This window comes from Mesoplodon densirostris, chromosome 4 (genome assembly GCF_025265405.1).
Source record: "Mesoplodon densirostris isolate mMesDen1 chromosome 4, mMesDen1 primary haplotype, whole genome shotgun sequence".
Lineage (NCBI taxonomy): Eukaryota > Metazoa > Chordata > Mammalia > Artiodactyla > Ziphiidae > Mesoplodon > Mesoplodon densirostris.
In genome coordinates, this window is record NC_082664.1 from 109,089,788 (window position 1) to 109,114,064 (window position 24,277).

Consider the following 24,277-nt stretch of genomic DNA (forward strand, 5'->3'; position numbering starts at 1 on the left):
TAAAATGCAAATTCCTTTTTCTTATCCCAGAAGTACTGAATCTAAATGTGGAGCATGCAACAGGCAAGGTGTGTTTTAAGCTCAATAGGTAATTCTGATGGACAGCCAGTTGAACCATCAATAGACCCTATTTCCTCCTCCACCTTTGAAAGGTAGGTATAGAAAAGGGGGCTGAGAAAATATCTTTAGGACCATGCCCCTCACTTAGCACTTCTACAGGGCCTTGTGCTACAGGGCTCAGGTGCTGTGACCCAGGTTAGTCTCCAGCCCACAAGCATCTGTCTGTCTACACTGTGCACAGCCAAGAGACTCAGCCCCATCAGGCCCGACCTGTTACTTCTCCTGTCTGGTGTCTGGTACCCCAAGGCCAGCGGCCGTAATGTCCTAACTTGGCTCTGTTCTCCTCACTGCTCCCCCTGATTCCCTACAGGGTGTTTCTAGAGGACTGGCAAATCTTTGTTTCCACCACTCAGTAGGACTAGTAATGATCTCTAAGAAGCCAAACAATGTGTATGCTGAATCTACTCAGTCACCACACATGCTGGGCTCTGTCTCTGTTTTATTGTAAGTCATTACCATTACAATAATATTGGTGGCATGGTGGACTACATTTTTATAAAGTCATCTGGTATACACTATGAGCTCTTGTTTCCTGTAGAAAGAGAGGTTACCCTTAAAATTAACCACAAAAGCCCTAAAAATGTTACAAAATATGCATCTCTACCTCTTAAGAGATAGTTTAGTGCTTCCAGCTGTATCACAGATAGTTGAAATTGGCATATCTATTTTACCTTCGATGTTCAAATAAGAAAAAAAAAAAGAACTGGAGGATAGAGCAACAACTAAACACTTTTATTACCTAAAGCAAGAAGTTATTTGGTACAGAGACAAGACAAAAATAAATCAAGGAAAAAACTGTCTGTTAACTGGAACATAAAAATAATATCTTAGTGTGATCTTTCACCAAAAAAAATATATATATAAATATTAATAATAATTCAACAGCTATGCTCTAAAGTGACTGGAGTCATTTGATATTTATAATATATATTACACATATAGTGTTATTGTACTCATAAATGCAAATATTATGCAGAGAAACCTGACACGTTTTTCTGTTGTTCTAACAATTCCTCAAAAAGAGATTTTGTTGGAAAAGAATTTTGAAGGTTTTTGTTTTTGTTTAGCCTGAAGGTTTTAAAAACATCTTTTTACTGAAAAACAAAAAAAAAAGCAGACACCTTTACCTTATACAGTGTCCTTTGTGCTCCAGAGGCTGCAGCCCCCATTGGTGGAGTCTGTGTGGGCTTTACTAGTCCCCACAGTCTTAGCTTCCACTTACTTGGCTTTATAATACGGGCCCTGAGCAAAACAGGATGAAGATGCAAAATGTGACCCAAGAATATGAGAGATTGGGTGGGGAAAAGTTGCACATTTTGCTCAGGCTCTTCCCCTACAAGGCTCTGCCTCTCCTCAGTCAGTAACCTGAGAAAGTCTCTGAGGTCTGCCCTGCACGCTGGCCTCAGGAGATGTATCCCTGTGGAGGTCGAGAGGTGGCTACTGACCCTCCAGCCCCTACCTGTCCTCCCAGAGAGGTAAGGCAGCCCCAGGAGCTGACATTGACTCAAGCACCTGTCCTTGGACATTCTCAGGGGTGTTTTCCAGCCCTTTGTTTTGTTCTGCTTTACTGTCATGCACTCTGATTGGGTTAGAGAGCAGGGGTTTAAAGTTCAGAGTCTCTTTGTTTTTCCAAGACCTCCTTTGATCAGGAGCTCAAACGCATGCCCCAGAAACTGGGCTTCCTCGGTGATAGTGGCTAGGGGAACAACCTGACTTGGGTCCAGTGTCACCAGAGAGGCCCCCAGGTGGACCCTATGGCCTGCTGGGTAGCTCTGCTGGCCTGAAGGAGGGGCTCAGGGCCACAGTAGGGAAGCATACCTTTCAGAGAGGAAATAAGTGAGAAATCAGCAAAGGACAAGAAGGAATGGGGCCCAAACTCCCTCCCCTTGGCCATGGAGCCTGAGGGACGAGACCCTGGGGGATTTGAGAATTACCTTTGGGAAGCTAACAAATAAACAGTTACCAGATAAACTGGAAACAGCTTTCTGGGTACTTGCATGTTTAGGTATTTCCAGACACATTTAAAAGGAATTCTTCAAGACTGTGCCTTTTGTTCAGGGCTGTTCAGTGCCAAGTTTCACCGGGCTTCTCTCCCAAACGGGACTGTGATCACAGTGAAAAGAGGGTCAGGTAACAGCAACACCATAGCCTACAGTGTGCACTCTCACTTCCATTATTATCTCATTTGATCCTTATTCCAACCCTGTGAGGGGGCGGGGCAAGGCTGGTTATTCCCATTGGAGAGACGAAGCACATGGCATGGAAGGTTTAAACACTGCCCATGGCAGAAAGGGGTCCATGAGCTCTGGAAGCTTGGCCCCCTGGTTTGGTTCTGCCACCACCATTCCATTGCCACCTTTAGCTCATTTTTGGGAAATAAGCTATTCTCTGTGGCCAAATGCACCTGGAAAAAGTGGGTTGACTTAGCACTTCCCAAAGTATCCTGAGGATAGGCAAAGTGGGAAGGGGAAGGCCTACAACAAAGTGGGCTCCAAACGTCTAAATTCATGAACAGAACAATTAGAAGTGGAAGGGTTCTCAGGAGACATCTTTGAAATCTGAGTCCTAACTCCAGTAAAATCCATGGGGATGCTTATATTTAACATTTTAACACAAATTAACATTTTGTTAAATACATCTTAGGAGGGGGGGAAGGTGCTGGTTAGAAAGAGGGAAGGGCAAAATCTGTGGTCCCTGTGGGTCCTGAGGCCACAGCAATGGAGGAAAGAGCGCTTCCAGCTCCAAGCAACCCTTGCAGCACACCGTGTGCCAGGAGCTATGCGGGCTTCAAGCTAACAGCCATGCTGACCATTGGGAATGAGGTGCCTGTTGGCCCCAAGGCCATTCTTCAAACGTCTGTCTCTTTGCCTTTGGTGGCTTATTCCTTCTCCTCCTCTTCCTCTTCATACTCATCCTCATCATCACTTCTCACGTCCTGGACATTCTAAACAAAAGAAACAATGGGCTGTGAGTGACAACCTTCCAGAAAGACTCTTGAGTGAATAAGCAAACAAATGGGCCCAGTTTAGAGACATGGCTCCCTTCAGAGAAAACACAATATTCAAACAACCAAACATTCACCAACATAGAACATATCATGGATCATAAAATAAACCTTAACAAACTGAAAGAATCAAAATTATGCAAAGTATGTTTCAGGTCCTAATGGAATTAAGCTAGAAATCAATATAAAAAATAATGGGAAAATTTCAGAACACTTGGAAATTAAACAACACCCTTATAAATAATCAGTGGATCAAAAGAGTAAGTCTCAAGGGATACTAGAAAACATTTTGAATTAAGATAAAAACACATCAAATTTTCTTCAGTGTAGTTAGAACAGTGCTTAAAAGGAAATGTAGGGCCTCCCTGGTGGCGCAGTGGTTAAGAGTCCGCCTGCCAATGCAGGGGATACGGGTTCGTGCCCCGGTCTGGGAGGATCCCATATGCCGCGGAGCGGCTGGGCCCGTGAGCCATGGCCGCTGGGCCTGCGCATCCGGAGCCTGTGCTCCGCAACGGGAGAGGCCACAACAGTGAGAGGCCCACATACCGCAAAAAGAAAAAAAAAAAAAAAAAAGGAAATGTATACCATTAAATGTTTATATTAGAAAAGAAGAAAAGTCTGTAATAATATGAGCTTCCAACTTACGAAACTAGGAAAAAAAAAAAGAAAGAAAAGCAAAATAAGCCCAAAATGAGCAAAAGGAAGGAAATAACAGAGATGAGAAATCAATGAAATTGAAAACAGAGGTAACCTGAGTAGTCTTAAAACTATGAAAAAAATTAAATATGTAGTTTAAAATCTTCTGAAAAAGAATAACAGGCACAAATGGTTTCACTGGCAAATTCCATGTAATGTATAAAGAAGAAATAACACCAAATCTCCACAATCTCTTCCAGAAAAAAGAAGAGGGATCACATCCCAATTTATTTTATGAGGCCAGAATTACACTGATACCAAAACCAGACAGACAGTATAAGAAAATACAGCTAAAGATCAATATCTTTAATGAACATAGACATTAAAATCCTTAATAAAATATTCCAAATCAAAACCAGCAATGTATAAAAAAATTATACTATGCTAAAGTGGGGTTTGCCCCAGTAATGCAAAGCTGGTTCAATATTTGGAAATCAATGAATGTAATCCATCATATTAATAATCTAAAGAAGGGAAAAATGATTATATCAATTGATGCAGAAAATCATATGACAAAATTCAACATCCATTCATGATAAAAAAATTATAAAACTTCTCTACAAAGAAGGAATAGAAGCTAACATCATACTTAATGGTGAATAACTGAATGCTTTCCCCCTAAGATTAGGAATAAGGCAAGGATGTCCACTTTCACCATTCCTATTCACATTGTACTGGAAATCCTAGTCAATGAAATAAGGCAAGAAAAAGAAATAAAAGTCATACAAATTGGGAAGAAAGAAATAAAAGTGTCTCTATTATTTATGTACAAAATCCCAAAGAATCAACCAAAAAACTCCTAGAATTAATATGTGAGTTTAGCACTAAGGCTGCAGGATAAAAGGTCAACACATAAAATCTCTTTCTTTCTCTCTCTGTCTCTTTCTGTCTCTTTCTTTCTCTCTCTGTCTCTCACTCTGTCTCTCTCTCTGTCTCTCTCTGTCTCTCTCTGTCTCTCTCTCTCTCTCACACACACACACACACACACAATCTTGAGTTCTAGACACTAATGTAGTAGGCTAAAAAATGTCCTCAAATTTATTAGGTCCTAATTCCTGGAATCTGTGAATGTTACCTTACATGGTAAAGTTTTTTGCAGATATGATTAAATTAAGGATTTTGAGATGAGAGATTATCATGGACTATCCAGGTGGCCACTAAATGCCATCACATGTGTCTTTATAAGAGAGGCAGAGGGGATTCAACACAGAGGAAAGGCAATATGAAGATAGAGGTAGACATTGAAGTGATGTAGTTACAAGCCAAGGAACGCTGGCGGCCACCAGAAGTTGGAAGAGGCAAAGAACAGATTCCCCGCTGTGTGTGAAGGGAACACAGATCTGCCACACTTTGATTTCTGCTCAAAACTGATTGTAGACTTCTGACCTCCAGAACTGTAAGAGAGTAAATTTCTGTTTTTTTAAGCCACGAAGTTTGTAGTAATTTGTTATGGCAGCCATAGTAAACTAACATGACTAGCGATGTCCAACTAAAACAGAAATTTAAAAGTCAGTAACATTTACAATAGTTTCAAAAAATAAAATACTTAGGTACAAGTGTAACAAAGCATGTATAGGATCTGCATGTAAAACCTACAAAACTCTGAAGAAAGAAATCAAAGATCTAAATAACTAAAGAGACATAATATGTTCATGGCTTGGAAGTTTCAATACAGTAAAAATGTTAACTATCCCCATATTGATCTACAGATTCCACATAATACCATTAAAATCTTAGCAAGATTTCTTATAGATATAGACAAGCTGATTCTAAAATTTATATGGAGAGGCAAAGGAACTAGAATAGCTAAAGCAATTATGCAAAAGAAGAATAAAATTGGAAAACTCGAACTACCCAATTTTAAGACTTTACTATAAAGTTATAGTAACCAAGACTGGATAGTATTAGCACAGGGGTAAACAAATAGGTCAATGGAACAGAATAGAGAATCTAGAAATACACCCACACAAATGCTGCCAACTGAGTTTTGACAAAGGTGCAAAAGCAATTTAATGGAGAAAGGATAGTCTTTTCAACAAATGGTGCTGGAGCAAGGAGAAATCCATAGGCAAAAAAGTAAATTTTAACCTTACACATATGTTAACACAAAATGAATTGTAGATCTAAATGCAAAATATAAAACTATAAAACTTTTAGAAGAAAACCTACGACCTTGGCTTGTGTAATGAGTTCTTAGACAAAACACAAAAAGCATACTCCATAAAAAATTGATAAACTGGGGCTTCCCTGGTGGCGCAGTGGTTGAGAGTCTGCCTGCCGATGCAGGGGACACGGGTTCGTGTCCCGGTCCGGGAAGATCCCACATGCCGTGGAGCGGCTGGACCCGTGAGCCATGGCTGCTGAGCCTGCGCGTCCGGAGCCTGTGCTCCGCAACGGGAGAGGCCACAACAGTGAGAGGCCCGCATACCACAAAAAAAAAAAAAAAAAAAGATAAACTGTACTGCATCAAAATTAAAAACTTTTGCTCTATGAAAGATACTATTTAGAGAATACAAAGACAGGTTACAAACTGGGAGATAGTAATTACAAATCCCATATCCAAATTGTATGGATAATAAAGAATTCTCAAAACTCAACAATAAGAAAAAACATTAAAAAAATGGGAAAATATTTAAAAATACACACTTCTAGGAGGATATAGGATGTCAAATAAACAAATGAAAAGATATTCAACATCATTAGCCATTAGGAAAATGCAAATTAAAATCATGATTAGATAAAACTATCATAAGAATAGCTAAAATTAAAAATCCTGAGAATACCAAGGATGAAGAGTAACTGGAAGGAATTCTTATACACTGCTGATGGAAATGCAAAATGGTATAGACACTTTGGAAACAGTTTTTACTTATAAAGGCAAACATACATATACTGTATATCTCAGCATTCCTACCCATGAGTATCTACCCTAGAGAAATGAAAATTTATATTCACACAAAAACAAATGTTTATAAAAGCTCTATTCATAATTGCCCAAAATTGTAAGCAACCCAAATGTTCTTCAACAAGTAAATGAATGGTACATCCATACAATGGAATACTACTTACCAATAAATAGGTACAAACTACTGACATTTATAAGAAGTTGGATGACTCTCAAAAGCATTATGTTAAGTGAAAAAAGTTTGTTTCACAAGGTTACCTGCCCTTCCAACAAACAAAAGTCCAAGACCAGATGGCTTCACAGGTGAATTCTATAAAACATTTAGAGAAGATCTAACACCCATTCTTCTCAAGCTATTCCAAAAAATTGCAGAGGAAGGAACACTCCCAGACTCATACTATGAGGCCACCATCACCCGGATATGAAAACCAGACAAAGATATCACAAAAAGAGAAAATTACAGACCAATATCACTGATGAATATAGAATGCAAAAATCCTCAACAAAATACTAGCAAACAGAATCCAACAACATATTAAAAGGATCATACACTATGATCAAGTGGGATTTATCCCAGGGATGCAAGGAATCTTCAATATACGCAGATCAATCAATGTGATACACCATATTAACAAACTGAAGAATAAAAACCATATGATCATCTCAACAGATGCAGAAAAAGCTTTTGACAAAATTCAACACCCATTTATAATAAAAACTCTCCAGAAAGTGGGCATAGAGGGAACCTACCTCAACATAATAAAGGCCATATATGACAAACCCACAGCAAACATCATTCTCAATGGTGAAAAACTGAAAGCATTTCCTCTAAGATCAGGAACAAGACAAGGATGTCCGCTCTCACCACTATTATTCAACATAGTATTGGAAGTCCTAGCCATGGCAATCAGAGAAGAAAAAGAAATAAAAGGAATACAAATTGGAAAAGAAGTAAAACTGTCACGTTTACAGATGACATGATACTCTACATAGAAAATCCTAAAGATGGCACCAGAAAACTACAAGAGCTAATCAATGAATTTGGTAAAGTTTCAGGATACAAAATTAATGCACAGAAATCTCTTGCATTACTATACACTAACAATAAAAGGTAAGAAAGAGAAATTAAGGAAACAATCCCATTCACCATTGCAGCAAAAAGAATAAAATAACTAGGAATAAACCTAGTTAAGGAGGTAAAAGACCTGTACTCAGAAAACTATAAGAAACTGATGAAATAAATCAAAGATGACACAAACAGATGGAGAGATATACCATGTTCTTGGATTGGAAGAATCAATATTGTGAAAATGACTATACTGCCCAAAGCAATATACAGATTCAGTGCAATCCCTATCAAATTACCAGTGATATTTTTCACAGACCTAGAACAAAAAAATCTTAAAATCTGTATGAAGACAAAAGAGACCCCAAATAGCCAAAGCAATCTTGAGAAAAAAAAAAAAAAGTGGGGCTGGAGGAATCAGGCTCCCTGACTTCAGACTGTGCTACAGGGCTACAGTAATCAAGACAGTATGATACTGGCATAAAAACAGAAATATAGATCAATGGAACAGGACAGACAGCCCAGAGATAAACCCATGCACCTATGGTCAACTAATCTATGACAAAGGAGGCAAGGATATACAATAGGGAAAAGACAATCTCTTCCAATAAGTGGTGCTGGGCAAACTGGACAGCTACATGTAAAAGACTGAAATTAGAACACTCCCTAACACCATACACAAAAATAAACTCCAAATGGATTAAAGACCTAAATGTAAGACCAGACACTATAAAACTCTTAGAGGAAAACGTAGGAAGAACACTCTATGACATAAATTACAGCAAGATCTTTTTTGACCCATTTTGTAGAGTAATAGAAATACAAACAAAAATAAACAAGTGGGACCTAAGGAAACTTAAAAGCTTTTGCACAGCAAAGGAAACCATAAACAAGATGAAGACAACCCTCAGAATAGGGGAAAATATTTGCAAATGAATCAATGGACAAAGCATTAATCTCCAAAATATACAAACAGCTCATGCAGCTCAATATCAAAAATAAAACGAAAACCCAAAAACCAACCCAATCAAAAATGGGTGGAAGACCTAAATAGACATTTCTCCAGAGAACACATACAGATGGCCAAGAGGCACATGAAAATATTCTCAACATCACTAATTATTAGAGAAATGCAAATCAAACCTACAATGAAGTTCACCTCACACCGGTCAGAAAGGGGGTTGGGATGAATTGGGAGATGGAGATTGACATATATACACTAATATGTATAAAATAGATAATGAAAGAGAACCTGTTGTATAACACGGGGAACTCTGCATCACTTCACTGTACAGTAGAAACTAACACAACACTGTAAAACAACTATTACCCCACCCCCCAAAAAACCTAACACAACATTGTAAAACAATTATACCTACCAAAAGACATACTGATGTAGTTTTCATGACATTCTTAAAAAGACTAAACTGTAGGGATGGTGAACAGATAAGTGGCTGCCAAGAGCTGGGGTGGAGGGAGGAGTTATTGGGGTGACAGAATTATTCTGTATCCAGATTATAGTGATGGCTACACAAATCTACACTTGTGTTAAAATTCACAGAACTGTACACCAACAGGAAAAAATAAATTTCACTGATGATAAGTTTAAAAATAAAACTTAAATGTATTTCTTTTTAGAACGCAAACACTATAGTTTTCCCAATAAACATCTGCTAAGTAAAGTATTGCTCATGTGGACATTTTGGTTGTCAGAATATTTTTATTGTTGGGAATAGGATGTTTCCTATTTTCTTTATGCAGGAATTACTTCAAGGACAGTTCTTAATTAAGAGTAATATGCTTCTCCTCTTCTTTTTTTTTTTTTCTTTTTGCGGTATGCGGGCCTCTCACTGTTGTGGCCTCTCCCGTTGCGGAGCACAGGCTCCGAATGCGCAGGCCCAGCGGCCATGGCTCACGGGCCCAGCCGCTCCGCGGCATATGGGATCCTCCCAGACTGGGGCACGAACCCGTATCCCCTGCATCGGCAGGCGGACTCTCAACCACTGCGCCACCAGGGAGGCCCCTCCTCTTCTTTACAGTGTTCTGAAAGGAATTTTGTGAGGAAAACTCCTAGAAGAATAACACTGTCCCAACGAATGCAGATGGAATTGCTACAGATCAGACATCATTGCAAAAGATAATGATGCTGTGAACTATTAAAACAATACCAAGAACTCAAGCTCTCTGCAAGGCCAGTGTTGGACCTGACCCCTGACCCTCTAAGCCAGTTCAGAAACATCTCTATTAAACCCAGCCTAGAAAAGAAAAAGAAGTATGGAAGGTGGAGCCTGTTTCCTACACACCATTTTTCAAGATGACATTCATAACCATAAGAGTTTTCCCTTTTGTGACCTGAAGACTAAAACTGACCACCTCTGGAGATTCGTGGGGTATATGTAACCAAATACTTCCTTGCATTCAAGCTTCATGCAAACACTGCTTAAACAACAACAACATCAACAACAACGTACACACATTCTGCTGTCTTAATCACAGAAATATAACTTCATAGGCTCTTTTCTGTATGTTCTGCTCTTTTCACAACAACACAGAAAGGGTCCCAAAATAAACAAGGCTCGCTGTAAATACTGAGGAATAAACTTGGCATCTCATCAGTTAAAATGCAACAGAGAAACGCAGCTTCTCCATGATTTGCTGGGAGCCAGGATCAGAGTGCTCCCCCTGCAGACGGAGTCTTTCAGGGAAGGGCCATGCTTGGCTGATGTTTGCTTTCATAGATGGTGCCTCTTAGCTCTCCTTTTCTTTCCACAAAAGATTTTTGTAGGGAACAAGGGGAAATCTGAATCAAAACAAAGAAACTAATTTCTCCCCAGAAAGGCATACTAGCGTCTTCCCACTCCTTTCTCCAGGACTTGAATAGCTGCTTTAGCTGAGAAATAAATTCATCCTTGAGGATGCTCCCCATAGCTTGAAGCCACATCCTCCAGCACCCTCACCTCTGAGAAGAGGCCCTGGACCATATTCAGGCTTTTAGAAATGTATGACATCCTCACAGTCACAAAGGTTGGGGAGCATTACTGACTTTTAATGAGCATTGGCTAGGGATGCCACACCCCTTACAATGTGCATGACACCCAAATGTCCTGCCAGACCTGCATTTGTAATTATCCAAGCCTAGAATCTAATTCCATTGTACATTCAAGCACAAGAATTCTTGCATGGTTTTAATATATTCTCAATTTTTCAGGACTGCAACTATGTACATAAATCCAAGGAAGACTATACTTCATTTTGTTCAGAACTTCACGATTTCAGAAAGCCATGTCACTGATGGCAACCCTACCAGTGGCATTTGAGGCTGTGTCAGTCTGCACTTGCAGCTGCCCCACTCGTGCTGCGTCTCCATATAAGCAAGCACAGCATCTGCCAACTTCATTACATTCTCTAGGGCAGTCATGTACACGTTACACACGAAATGCACATTTTATCAGAAATGTCTTTCATCTTATTTCTTTTTTATTATGTTGTGGCATTATATTGCTTTTTGAAATTATGCTTTTAGGTGAGTGATATTACCTAGGAATTTAATTTCAGGCTAGTGAAGAGGGTGTGGGTCCAACAGGATGGAGAACCACTGCCCTTGATGATGAATCAAGCTCAGAAAGGATTTCCTGGTAGTAAGAGTTTGTTAGATAGATGTATAGGTGGTTGCACATTATAAAAACTTGAATAATGCAAATTGGAAATTGAATGGTATTCAAAAATATTAATAAAACCTCATATTATATTCAATTTCATCTTGTATATGCTATCTGTAATATAACAATAACAGCAATGACACCCTTAAAGGGCTTTTTTTCACTGTCCTAAAAATCCTCTGTGCTCTTCCTGTTCATCCCTCCCTCCCTCCCAAGCCCTGGCATTCACTGAACTTTTTATTGTCACCATAGTTTTGTCTTTTCCAGAATGTCTTGTAATTGGAATCATATAGTATTTAACTTTGAAGATTAGCTTCTTTCATTTAGTAATAAGCATGTAGGGTTCCTCCATGGTTTTTCATGGCTTAATAGCTCATTTCTTTTTATTGCTGAAGAATATTCCATTGTTCGGATGTGTGTACCACAGGTATGCATCTACTGGCCTATTGGAGGACACCTTGGTTGCTTCCACGATTTGGCAATTATAAATGAAGGCACTATCCATGCTATAAATGTCCATGTGCCAGGCACTGAACTAAGCAGTTAGTATGAACAATACCATTTCCTCCTCACAGCAACCCTAGGTCATAGGACCTATTCTATTTACTTTAAAGGAGAGGAAAATGAGGCTTAGAGGGGTTAGTAACTTTTTCAAGGCCACACAGCTACGAGAGGCAGACAGGGTGAAAACCCTGATCATAACTTAGACACCTCGAAACACAGTGCTCTACAAACCCCTGCTGGAATACTTGGAGAGACAGGGCACCCACGGGGTGAGACAAACACTGGCATGCTTTATTCTATTCTATTTCTTTTTTTTTTTTGCGGTACGCGGGCCTCCCACTGTTGTGGCCTCTCCCGTTGCAGAGCACAGGCTCCGGACGCGCGCAGGCTCAGCAGCCATGGCTCACGGGCCCAGCCGCTCCGCGGCATGTGGGATCCTCCCAGACCGGGGCACGAATCCATGTCCCCTGTATCGGCAGGCGGACTCTCAACCACTGCGCCACCAGGGAAGCCCCTATTTCATTTTCAAAATGATGTACAGAACTGATTTGGCAACCTATTAATGATCTGCAACCTACAGTTTGAAAAACACTGGCTAAGGTGTGCTAGAAAAAATGAGGCTTTGCTAATCAGCTGAAATCAGAAAAGTTTAAGATATAAACCACGATCCGTATTCTGCAAAGTACCTTTTCACAATGGTAAATCTTTTCCAGTAATTACAATACTTAATAGAAATCAAAAACAAGTCAACCTTGCTCTAGGGGAACAAAATCTAAACACCTGCTAAAGGTCAAGCCACAGTGTTTTCTAGAACTCTACCTGTCCGCTTTGATGGGATGCCAATACTCTGCTTGCACCAGCAGCAGTGAGTCTCTCTCTTGGAATCAGCCAGCTTCTTTTCTTGTATTGCCCTTCCCTTTGCTTTATCTCTGCACACCAGCACCCCTTACTTTCCTATTTCTTAGTTGTCCCTGGGCTTGTAGAACTGGTCTCATGCAACTTGTTGGCCCTGAACCCTCCCACAATTCATTAAGGGCCCAAGAAAATCCATGTTAGAAAGAAGGATCTAAACCCTTCTTTGAAGAGTGAAGGGAGCCAAGGGCTGAAGCCACCAGATGCACAGTTCTCACACATGCCAAGCATATCGCAGCACACATGCTTCCTGTTACCTGCCCGCCGGCTGCCCTTGGTGAAGGGTTAGCAGTGCCATAACAGACAGCATATTACTATTCTGATAACTTTAGATAACTTTCTTTATGGAATTAGAAAAGATATCTAATATTCAACTGGACATTTTCCAGAAATGACCTGGGTCCTCTAGAATACATTATTGGCAATATTATTCATTCCACAAATGGAAATGCATGAATATAATTTCTGCAATGTCTTTTAAAAGTACCTCCTTCCTCTCCCCAGCAACTCCCTTCAGTTACACAAAATGATGGTGAAGGGAATGAAGAACAAGTTACTTATGGAAGAGAGACCTTGTTACTGGTCTTAACAAGGGCTTTGGAACCCCCACATCACTAATGGCACCAGTATTGGCAAATGTCATCAGCCTGGCACTCCAGGAGGGCAGAGAAGACACGTATTCAGAGGATGGGGTCACTCTGAAGGAAGGCGAGCAATCAGTCTGAAAGCATCCCATATGCTAGGAGAAACAGAAACCCGGAAACTGGGACCAAAATGATCTTCCCCAGATTAAAGTCGGTTGAAGCCAACATTCCCCTTTGAAGGGCATGTTCCAGGAGCAGGGGCACAGAGCTTAACTGAACCACATTCAAAGACTCATTCACCCAAGCACGGGAGTGTCTTAAAGCAATGGACACACTTCCAACTTCTCCTATTGACCCTTTTTTTTCCGTGGGGGGCTTGTGAAAAAATGCTTGAACCTGTAATATCACACAGTAATTCGCTTTGGCTGGTGTCAAATCTCTCAGACACAGAGTACAGGACCAAGGCCACTGTCCCAGCTCCCTGCAGTCATGAGTGCAAGTCAAAGCAGTACCGAAAACATGCCCTAAAACCGGCTTACTCATGGTTACCAATTTTTGTGACTGGTCTGTATACATAGAATGCCTCCTCACTTGAATTTCAGAACCGGACTCAAAGGTTGCTTTTTAAACTGTCCCAACTCACCGGTGTAAAATATATTCTACTTTCCACTGATGGTTTTTATTTTCATTACACTTGCTGCTATCAATGTACCTAATTTCCTTAAGAAATTATTTCACTTTGCTAAGGCTTACAGGCTTTAAAAAATGAGCTTCTAAGAGAAAAAGTAAATTTTAGGGATAGATGGACTCTGGGGAGTATCTGGTCGGGCAGATTCATTTTCCAGAAGAGATAAAAACTACAGGACTTGAACCCACTCAGCTCAGTGACTCAGCTTGGTGGAGAAGAGCTCAGATTACACTATGTGGCTCTTGATAAAAATGCATGGATTTCTTTCATATTCTCTATATTACCTAAAAGTAAATTTAAAATAAATGTAAAAGGCTCTGTGGTAATCACCAACTTGTGATGTAGAAAATGATTTGATTTCATGAATGTACTTTGCTTTGGGGATTAAAACCACTAAAATTAGTGTATTTTCTACACATTTTGCATCTTTTAGATGCAGATTTAGATTCAATAGCCTGTAGATTCCACAACTTTAACTGGGCAAAGATATTCAAAACCATTTTGAAAAAAAATCATTAGGATTTAGGTAAGCAACACCTAGGAAATAACCATGGAAAGACAGAAGATTAAGTATTGAATATATAGCCCAGAAAAATGTGTATTAATAACAAAATGTTAAAGTTTGTTTCAAATATTAGCATCCAACAAAGAATTCATATGCACCATTAAGAAGGAAAAATATCCAATGTGACAGAAAAGCAGACAAAGGATATAAACAGATGATTCACAGAAGAGACAACTATTGACTAATAAACTATACAAAATGCTCAAGCTTAGTAATGCAAATTAAAATGAGATAAAATCTCTTATTCATCAAACTGGTAAATATTAAAATGTCTGATGATGCCGAAAGTTGGTGAGGATGTGGGGCAAGACAGACTCCCATATACTTTGACAAATTGTTTGGCAGCATCTGGTAAACTTGACTCAGGAATTCTACTTATAGAGAAACTCCCATATGTGCCACCAGGAGACATATATAAAGATGTAAACAGGAGGATACGTAGACTGTGGACTATTCTGTGATGGATACTATACAGGAGGTAAGTGCACTGGTCCACAGTAATATTTGTCAATATGAATAATGCCATAATGAGTGAAGAAAACTAGTTGTACAATTATATAAACTAAATCATACCATTTATGTAAAGTTTAAAAACAAAAAAGCAATGCTTTAATTGTGGCTATATCCAAACATAATATGCATATAAAATCATGGGTGGAAGGACATCAGCTTCCCTTCCACAGAGGGAGGGAGAGAGGATGGGGTGGAATATACCAGAATGTGCCATCTTCCTCCTCTAGTTTCTCTCAGGTGATGTCATCCAGCACTCAGCAAGCACTCAGTGTATATTTGATGAGCATGTGAATGAATGAATCTAATACCACAGGATGGGAATCTTAAATCCCATCTGAATGCAGGTGATCCCAAATTTGTATCTCAGCATGGACCTTTCTTCCAGGCTTCAGACCATCTCCTCTCAGCTGCCTAAGGCCTTGTCAGACTCGAGGCTCCATTTGCACCACCTTCTCTGGCCTCCGTATTTCAGCACATGGCAGTACCATCCACACAGCTGCTCCAGGCAAAACTGCCAGGTCATCTTCAGTCCTGCCCTTTATGGGAGATCTTGTTTCCTAGCTTATCACATTCAGAGGGACTCTTTGACACAGATCCCTGAGCTCCTGTCTTAGTGGTTTCCAAGTTACATCTAATATCTGTGGTCACATCCAGACTCTGAGCTGAACTGTTCTGTTGGCGAGTCCCTGCCTAGGACCTCAGAGCCTGAGGGCACAGCAGTCAGCTGAGCTGGGCAGCACAGCTGGCTCTCTGAGATGCAGCCACACAGGTTTGGGTCCTGAAAGACCCCTGCTGACCTACAGTGCCCTGCAGTACTGCCTTGCAAGACTTGCGATGGCCACTGTAGACAGCTCCTGCCTGACAGTGCTGCTTCCACAGCTCAGAGGAGCCAGACTACTGTTGTTGGCAAGATTTCTGAATTAAAAAAATTTAAAAATATCATGCCTGCCTCTCTCTAGGGATAGAGAAATATGGTTTGCTTTTAGACAACTCCAATCCACCAGCCAACTTTCAAAAGGAAATACATAACTGGCTCATAGCTGAGCAGCCATAGTATAGTGGGGCTTTTCTACATCAGTGTTTCCCAACTGATGTGCCAGGAAAGGGTTAAAAGATATGCTGAGATATTGATTCTCTCAGGCCTTGGGGCAACTAGCAGAGCCCCAGTCTCCTCCTGCTTTGGGTAGTCCTGTCAGTTTCCCTCAGTGTGCTGTACAAATATCAATTTCTTCGGTGCCTGAGGTGAGGAAGCTGGGAAGCAGTGTCCTAGACTGACTACAGAGCTGAATGAAATGTTTCCTTAAGTAGCAACCTTAGAAGACTTCCTCATAAATGCAGAGGCTTGATCTAAAGATGAGAAGCCTTGCAGCCCCTGGGAGAGAAAGGTGTGTGTGCAGGGCAGGAGGTGAGAACTGGCTGCCTCCAGGACATGAACGGCTCTGCTGGCTTAGACCCAACATTCAGCGAGGTTAAAGAGGTGAAAAGTAAGGAGAGAGAACTGGTCACTAAGTGAATTAGAATGAATGGGGAACGAGTGTTCGGCACAGTTCACACTGCCTCACCCGCAATGCCCTTCCCAACCCACACTGTACAAAGCCATGCAGGAACAGAAAGGTGTAGTGCCATCAGTCATAATTTTCTCTCAGTTACACTTGAACAATTAGCTACAGTCTCATTCTTTCAATCCATCAGAACTTTCCAAATGCACGTGTCTTATTTCTAAAGGAAATGGCTGGCAACCATTTGTGATTATCACTTAATTTTAAATTGCCAACACCTGAAGAAATGCTAAACCGATAATTATGGAGAGCTTGGCTCCTCAAGAAATAGTGTGTTTGGCTGTTCTTGCATAAACCTAACTTCTCTCTGTATAGGATGACACTCTCAGGTGGGAAAGCAAGGAATAATTTGAGATCAGCATCAGCCACAAAGTGAAATCAACCAAAAGAGAGAGGAGTTTACTCATTTATTCCAGGGATCTCAGCCAGTTTATTCTGTGGGGACTGTTCTGCCCATTGTAGAAGGGCTAGTAGTAAGTATTCCTGATCTCTGTGCACTAGATGCCAGTTGTGACCACCAAAACTGTCTCCAGAGATTACCAAATGTCCCAGGGGGCAAGGCGGGTAGCAAAACCACCCCAGGTGAGAACCACTGATTCAAAAAATATTTCTTGAGCCCATGTGCATTGTGTAAAACTTTGGGGATATAATGGTTTCTGTCTTCAAACAACTTATACTCTATTGAAAGAGCCAAACCCTAAGGTATCAAACACATAACAATACGCAACCACACATTTGTAAGTGTTAGGAAGCAGAGAATACCATGATATGTAAACTGGGGATCTCACTTAGATGAATGGGAAGGAAGGAAGGCCTTGCTAAGGAAATGGAACTCAACGGTTGTAATCTGAAGGTTAAGGAGGAGTGGTCAGGGAAGATGGGGTAGGGATTTCAGGAAGAAGACACAGTATGTACAAAGGTCCTGAGATGAATGGCATGCTCAGGGATCAGAAAGACCAGTGCAGCTAAAACATGGTAAGAAAGATGGAGCATGACCTAGATGAGGTCGGGGAGTAAGCATGGACCAGATTACAGGTTTAATAGGTCATGGTAAAAAGTTTCAAGTTACTTCTAAGTCCAAATGGAAACTGCTGTGTAGCACTGTTTGAAGTATTGGGAATATATGTGACAAAAAAAGGCAAGGTGCCTATCCTCAGAAATCTGCTTTCTGTGGAAACTGGTTTATCTATAACAGTGTTCTCTGTTGCTGTATGGAAACAGTTGGAAAGAATCCAGGGTGGTCAAAGGTGGAGCACTTAGGAGGCTGTGGTCATAGACCAGGAGAGAAATGCCAGTGGCTTGGATTGGAGTGGTAGCATTTGAGATGTAGAGGGGTAATTATATAAGAAAGAATGGTGCCCAAAGGTCTCCAGGTTTGGAGGGACTTTTAAGCTCATCTAATCTAACTTCTGCTTGATGCTGATATGCCTTTCTTAACAACCAGAGCAAAAGATGTACATTCTCCTGCTTGTACATTTCCAGTAATTCATTACCTGCTTCATTTTTCATATGGTGCTAAAATCTGTCTCCTTATCCAAAAGGGGTCTGGTACTTCCTTCAAATGCTGAAGTTAACCCCTCTTCAAGCTAAATATTCTTATTTTCTACAGTTTATCCTCATATGACATGGCACCAAAACCCTTCACTATCCTGCATATCTTATGAGAACATATTCCCATCCATGGCCACCGCCCTACACTGGATTATGTGTGTAACACAACCAGCATCACTCAATTAATACACAACTTACCACTTTCATATCCACCAAAAAAAAAGTACAATAAATTTAAAGTCAAGCCCTGATGATGTCTATGCTTTTAGTTTTATTTTTTGTGTAATTTATCTTATATTTTTAGATTCCAGAATATATGTACTTTTATGAATTAATCATGATTTGCCTATTAGTGAAAGTAAGTAGCTGGCCCTGGTCTGCAGTCCTCAAAAATTATTGCAAGGATTACCAAACAAAATAAACTTTGACAATGAGAAAAAATATGTTAATAGGATAAAATTACGAATAATCTCTGCCACAGCACTTCCATACACTCTGGGAATGACATCTGCAACCATGGTTTCAATAAAATTGCAGAGCTGTGCTTTTGAAATGCCTTAACTAAACTCTGTGCTCGGGAATCTGTGGCTTTACAGTAATGTCAAAAGCCCAGGAGGTCGTGAATGACTCATAATGTCCCACTGCTTTTTGAATGGCTCCACATCTAAATCCACAGTTGGCAATGAAACAAAGGACAATATAATAAGCACTTTATGCTGTTTTGAAAGAAAATGTTAGCTTTAACTGTATGAAAAAGAAAGTGCATTCAGTCAGAGTTTAATTTTCTGAACTACTGTCAAAATACATTCCTTTTTGTTATATTAGTTCTTATTATCCAAGTTGACAAGGTCACAGAAAAAAACAGTTTTCCCCTTTTTTTCTCCTCAAAGGAGCTGCATTAAATTTAAATTGGATTCTTTGAAACTTGGCTACATATGGACATTTCCTATCAGTTATCTGTAATATGAAATTTCTAGACCAGTGCTTCTCAAACTTTAATGTGCATATGAATCACCTAAGTTTCTTGATAAAATACAGATTCTCATTCAGAAAGTATCTAGTGGGGCCTGAAAGGCTGCATGTCACACCAGCTCTGGTGATGCCTCAGCTGACAGTCAGGTACCACACTGCAGTCAGCAGGTGGGTGCTTAGGCCACAGACCCTCTCTAGATTGCTGCTCTCTGTAGAAAGAAGCTGAAGCAGAGGGTTGCCTAAGAGTCTTTCACATTTTAAAATCCCATGATTGCAAACAATTTTGACTTCCTTGACTCTGTATGTCATGAGTCTTTTTAGTCCAGAAAGGCAATATAAAATTACCAGTATGTCTCACTTTATGTAATGACTCATGTCTTTAATTCTCCAGAGAAATGTACTATTTAGAGAATTCTAGTTTTCTAGAAAGTAAAGAATTTCAAAGTTCTTGATGCCTGTTTCAACAGTCTGACTTTTTATTTATAAGGATTTTTCAGCATAGAACCTCTATGTAACATGAAGTCTACTGCTCTTGTTAAAATTTTCATGATGGGAGTATTTGCTGAGGTCATGTCAGCAAACTCTACAGATGTGGGGAAGAGTGCAGCCATCTCTGCTTTTTAGAAAGCAGACTCAGCAATCAGAGGGATGTCCATGGACACTTGTGCAGAGTGGAGAGGACACATACACACACACACACACACACACACACAGCTGGGTTTCTCCACTTGATCTAGTGGCTCTCAAACTGAGAGGCAGAGTAGAATCACTTATGTTGGGGGAAGAAGAGGACTGTTCAAAACCCCCAGTGTCTGGGTCTAGTCCCCATAGATTCTGATTTAATTGGTCTGAATTAGAACCTGGCTGTGAGTATTTTTTTTAAGGTTCTACAGGTCATTCTAGTGAAGCTATAGTTAACATAGTCAGTATGTAATGAGCTGAACTGAAACGAAAAGTGGAAATCCTGGGATATCTTCTTTTGGGTGTGAGATCTAGAATAATACCTTATTCTTCATTAGTCTTAAATATGATTACAATCCTCTCCTGATTAAAATATATATCAAGCCAAAAATGACCCTTTTTCATGAACTAGATTATATAGAATAATCTTGAATTTCTTTAATAGGCCTTTTAGACAAAAGGTCTTCTGAAACATTTAAGCACCCATCACCAAATGTCATGCTTTCCCATTCTTTTTTTTTTTTTTTGCGGTACGTGGGCCTCTCACTGTTGTGGCCTCTCCCGTTGCAGAGCACAGGATCCAGACACGCAGGCTCAGTGGCCATGGGTCACGGGCCCAGCTGCTCCGCGGCATGTGGGATCTTCCTGGACCAGGGCACGAACCCACGTCCCCTGCATCGGCAGGTGGACTCTCAACCACTGCACCACCAGGGAAGCCCTCCCATTGTTAAACAAAAGGCTCAAATGATAAGCTGGTCAAGCAAAATGAAGTTTAACAAGAAGGAATATAACTTCCACAAAAGTCACAATCATCAACATACAATCTTGAGCAGAAATGTGGGTTGGCTGATGTGAAAAAGATTTAGAGGTTTTAATCAATTTCAAGCTCAATATGAATTAACAACCTAATGTGAACTACCAGCAACTCAAAGCAAAACTAGGATGCATTGATGGCAGCATAGTTTTCACAGAAAGAGGCATCAGAACTGCTTGATTTTTGTATTAGTCAGACCATATCTAGAAACTGGTGCTGATTTAAAGGAGAATCTGGATAAAAAAGAAAAAAAAATACAAATTCCAATTAGCTCCCACAGCCCTCTAGTTTGTGGCTGGGAAAGGTTGGCGGGGTTGGGGGGAGGTTAGAAAAACAAGCAGCCTGGGAGTACAGGACTTAGAAGAAGCACAGACAAAATCCCCCCCAGAAACAGAAAGTAAAGCCATAAATGACCTGGAAGTTCATAGCCCTTGCTAAAGAGAAGGGGCCCCAAGGTGTACAAGATACAAGTGTCAGCTTTGGAGAAGCAGAGCTTGTGGGGGAAAACCAGGTATACAGAGAAGAGTCGTACCTGGAGATGAGTAGTGAAGAGAAAGAAGGAAATAGGATTAGAAAAGTAAGGCACCTGCAGAAAAGAAAGAAAAACAAGACAAAGAATTGGCTTAAAAAAAAAAAAGATCCTGAGAATAGTATCTTCCTCCCTTGCTCACAAACTGGAAAGTTTTCTTGAGTGGAAAGAAAAGGTAGTAGGTACAGCCAGCATGTTACAATTGAATACACCACCAGGGACCCTGTGAGAACAAATCACACATGAGAACATATCCCACCACCTGTCCCATATGCAGTGGTTGAGAAGCAGAATTGCTAGTCTAGAGCTAGGAGCTGTAACACCCAATGTAGTAGCCACCCATTCACCACATGTGCCTTCTGAAATGCGGTCGGTCCAAATTGAAAGAAGCTGTAAGTGTAAAATATACACTGAATTTCAAGGACTTAGTATGGAAAAAAAGGATGAAAAATATCTCATTAATGATTTGTTTGTACTGATTGCTGAATCATTATATTAGCTTTAAATAATGATTTAATCCTTCCCTGATTAAAATACATACCAGACAAAATATACATCAGGAAAAATTGAAATGATAATATTTTGTTTGTATTGTGTTAAATAGAATATATTATTAAATTACTTTCATCTGTTTCTTATTATTTTTAAAATGACACTACTAGATAACCTAACATTAGGTATGTGTGTGGCTCACATTATATTTTAATTGGACAGCATTGACCTAGAGAGAAAAATAAGGAAAAAAGAAGGAATCACCAAACAGTTGTACTTGTTTGAAAAATAAAACAGGACATCTCAGGAAGCATATTAAGTATTGTTATTTAGAAAATAAAATACTGTGACTTCTGCTTTTGGCTATTATGGAAAAATAGGGAATAGATTATTCTATCATGTTAAACAAACAGAAAACTGGATAAAATATATGAAACTATAATTTTTAAATACTGTTCAGTAAGCTGCTTGGGACTGTGATTCCTAAGAAAAGGAAAATGAAGAAGGGAAGCCCTTCAACTGCCCCAGTTACTGCCTGGAGGAAGCTTCTAAGTTGAAGCGCAGCAAAGACCCCAAACAGAGCCCAGTGGTGCCAGTGAGTTGAGGAAACAGAGAGTTCACCAAAGCCAAGGAAGCTAGAATTTATGGGGCAGATTGCTGGTAAAAAAGGAGTTACACAGAGAGTGAGCTCCAGAGATCTGCAGTGGTGTCCCCTTCAGTCTTTGGCTGAGTACTGATCTGTGCACGTGTATGAGGAAACTACTGGAGGCCAGGCCAAGAACTACTAGAAAGGAGTTGGCAAAAAAAACCCTGGAACCCACATTGGCTTGGCCATTTGTTGTCTTCTCACCAGCCAGAGTAGAAAGAACTCTTAGTACATGGGTAGCAAAGAGAATACTATGAAGAACTCCACTTAATAGCCATAGACTAAAGGCTATTCTACTCTCATTTTCACAAAGCTTAAAAGCAGGCTTTGAAAGGATCAAACTTATTACAAGTAAGTTAACTTCATACAAAACCAAAATACACTAGTTTTACTACATAAAAAAAGCACTATTTGAAAGAATATAACAATATACAGCATCTAACATAGTAAATTCAAAATGTCTGACAACCAATCAAAAATTACCAGGTTTGCAAAGAAGCTGGAAAATGTCACATAACTCAGAGAAAATTCAATAGAAACAGACCCAGAACTATCAGAGATGACAGAATTAGCAAACAAAGATGCTAACATAATTATTATAAGTATGCTCCAGGGACTTCCCTGGTAGTGCAGTGGTTAAGAATCCACCTCCCAATGCAGGGGACACAGGTTTGATCCCTGGTCCAGGAAGATCCCGCATGCTGCAGAGCAACTAAGCCTGTGAGCCACAACTGCTGAGCCTGCATTCTAGAGCCTGCGAGCCACAATTACTGACCCCGCATGCCACAACTACTGAAGCCCACGCACCTAGAGTCCATGCTCCACAACAGGAGAGGCCACCACAATGAAAAGCCCGTGCACCAAAACAAAGAGTAGCCCCCACTCACCACAGCTGGAGAAGGCCAGCACACAGCGGCAAAGACCCAACGCAGCCATAAATAAATAAATAAATAAATAAATAAATAAATAAATAAATAAATAAATAAATAAGCCCCATATATTCAAGGAGGTAGAGAAAAACATGAATATAATGAAAGAAATGGAAGATATTAAAAAGACCATATGTAATTTATAGAGATGAAAAATACAATATCTGAAATTTTAAAACACACTAGATAGGCTTAACTGTGGATTAGACACAGTAAAAGAAAAGATTAAAAAACTGAAGATGTAGCAATAGAAAATATTCAAAATGAAACTGATCAGAAATAAAAAGACTGAAAATGAATAGAACACCAATGATTTGTGGGCCAATAAACTGGTAATTGAAGTCCTAGAAGAAGACAGAAAAGACAGAAGAAATTTTGAAAATTTTGTTGAAATCTGAATTTGATGAAAATTATAAACCCCACAGATTCAAGAAGCTCAACAAACCCCAAGTATAAAAGCATACCAAGGGCTTCCCTGGTGGCGCAGTGGTTGAGAGTCCGCCTGCTGATGCAGGGGGCACAGATTCGTGCCCCGGTCCAGGAAGATCCCACATGCCGCCGAGTGGCTGGGCCCGTGAGCCATGGCTGCTGAGCCTGCATGTCCAGAGACTGTGCTCCGCAACAGGAGAGGCCACAACAGTGAGAGGCCCATGTACCGCAAAAAAAAAAGCACACCAAGACATGTCATAATCACTGAAAATTAGTATTAAAGAGAAAATCTCAAAAGCAGCCAGAAGAAAACACATTATTTATAGTAACAAAAATAATAAGATAGCAACTTCTCACCAGAAAGTATGTAAGCCAGAAGACAATGCAGCAGCATCTCCAAAGTAGTGAAAGAAAAGGGAAAAAAGAAAAAAAGAGGAAAAATTAAAGACTTTTTCAGAC

The 24,277-nt window shown here is 40.0% G+C and overlaps 1 protein-coding gene across 1 annotated transcript in view; it reads right to left on the reverse strand.

The window, feature by feature from the left end:
- Window positions 1-1,016: 1,016 nt before the first annotated feature.
- Window positions 1,017-24,277, reverse strand: part of CERS3 (ceramide synthase 3) — a 100,129-nt gene continuing 76,868 nt past the window's right edge. Inside the window, exon 11 of the mRNA XM_060095097.1 lies at window positions 1,017-3,064. Coding sequence (XP_059951080.1) covers window positions 2,999-3,064 — 66 coding nt within the window. The 3' untranslated portion in view covers window positions 1,017-2,998. The remainder of the gene's footprint in view (window positions 3,065-24,277) is intronic.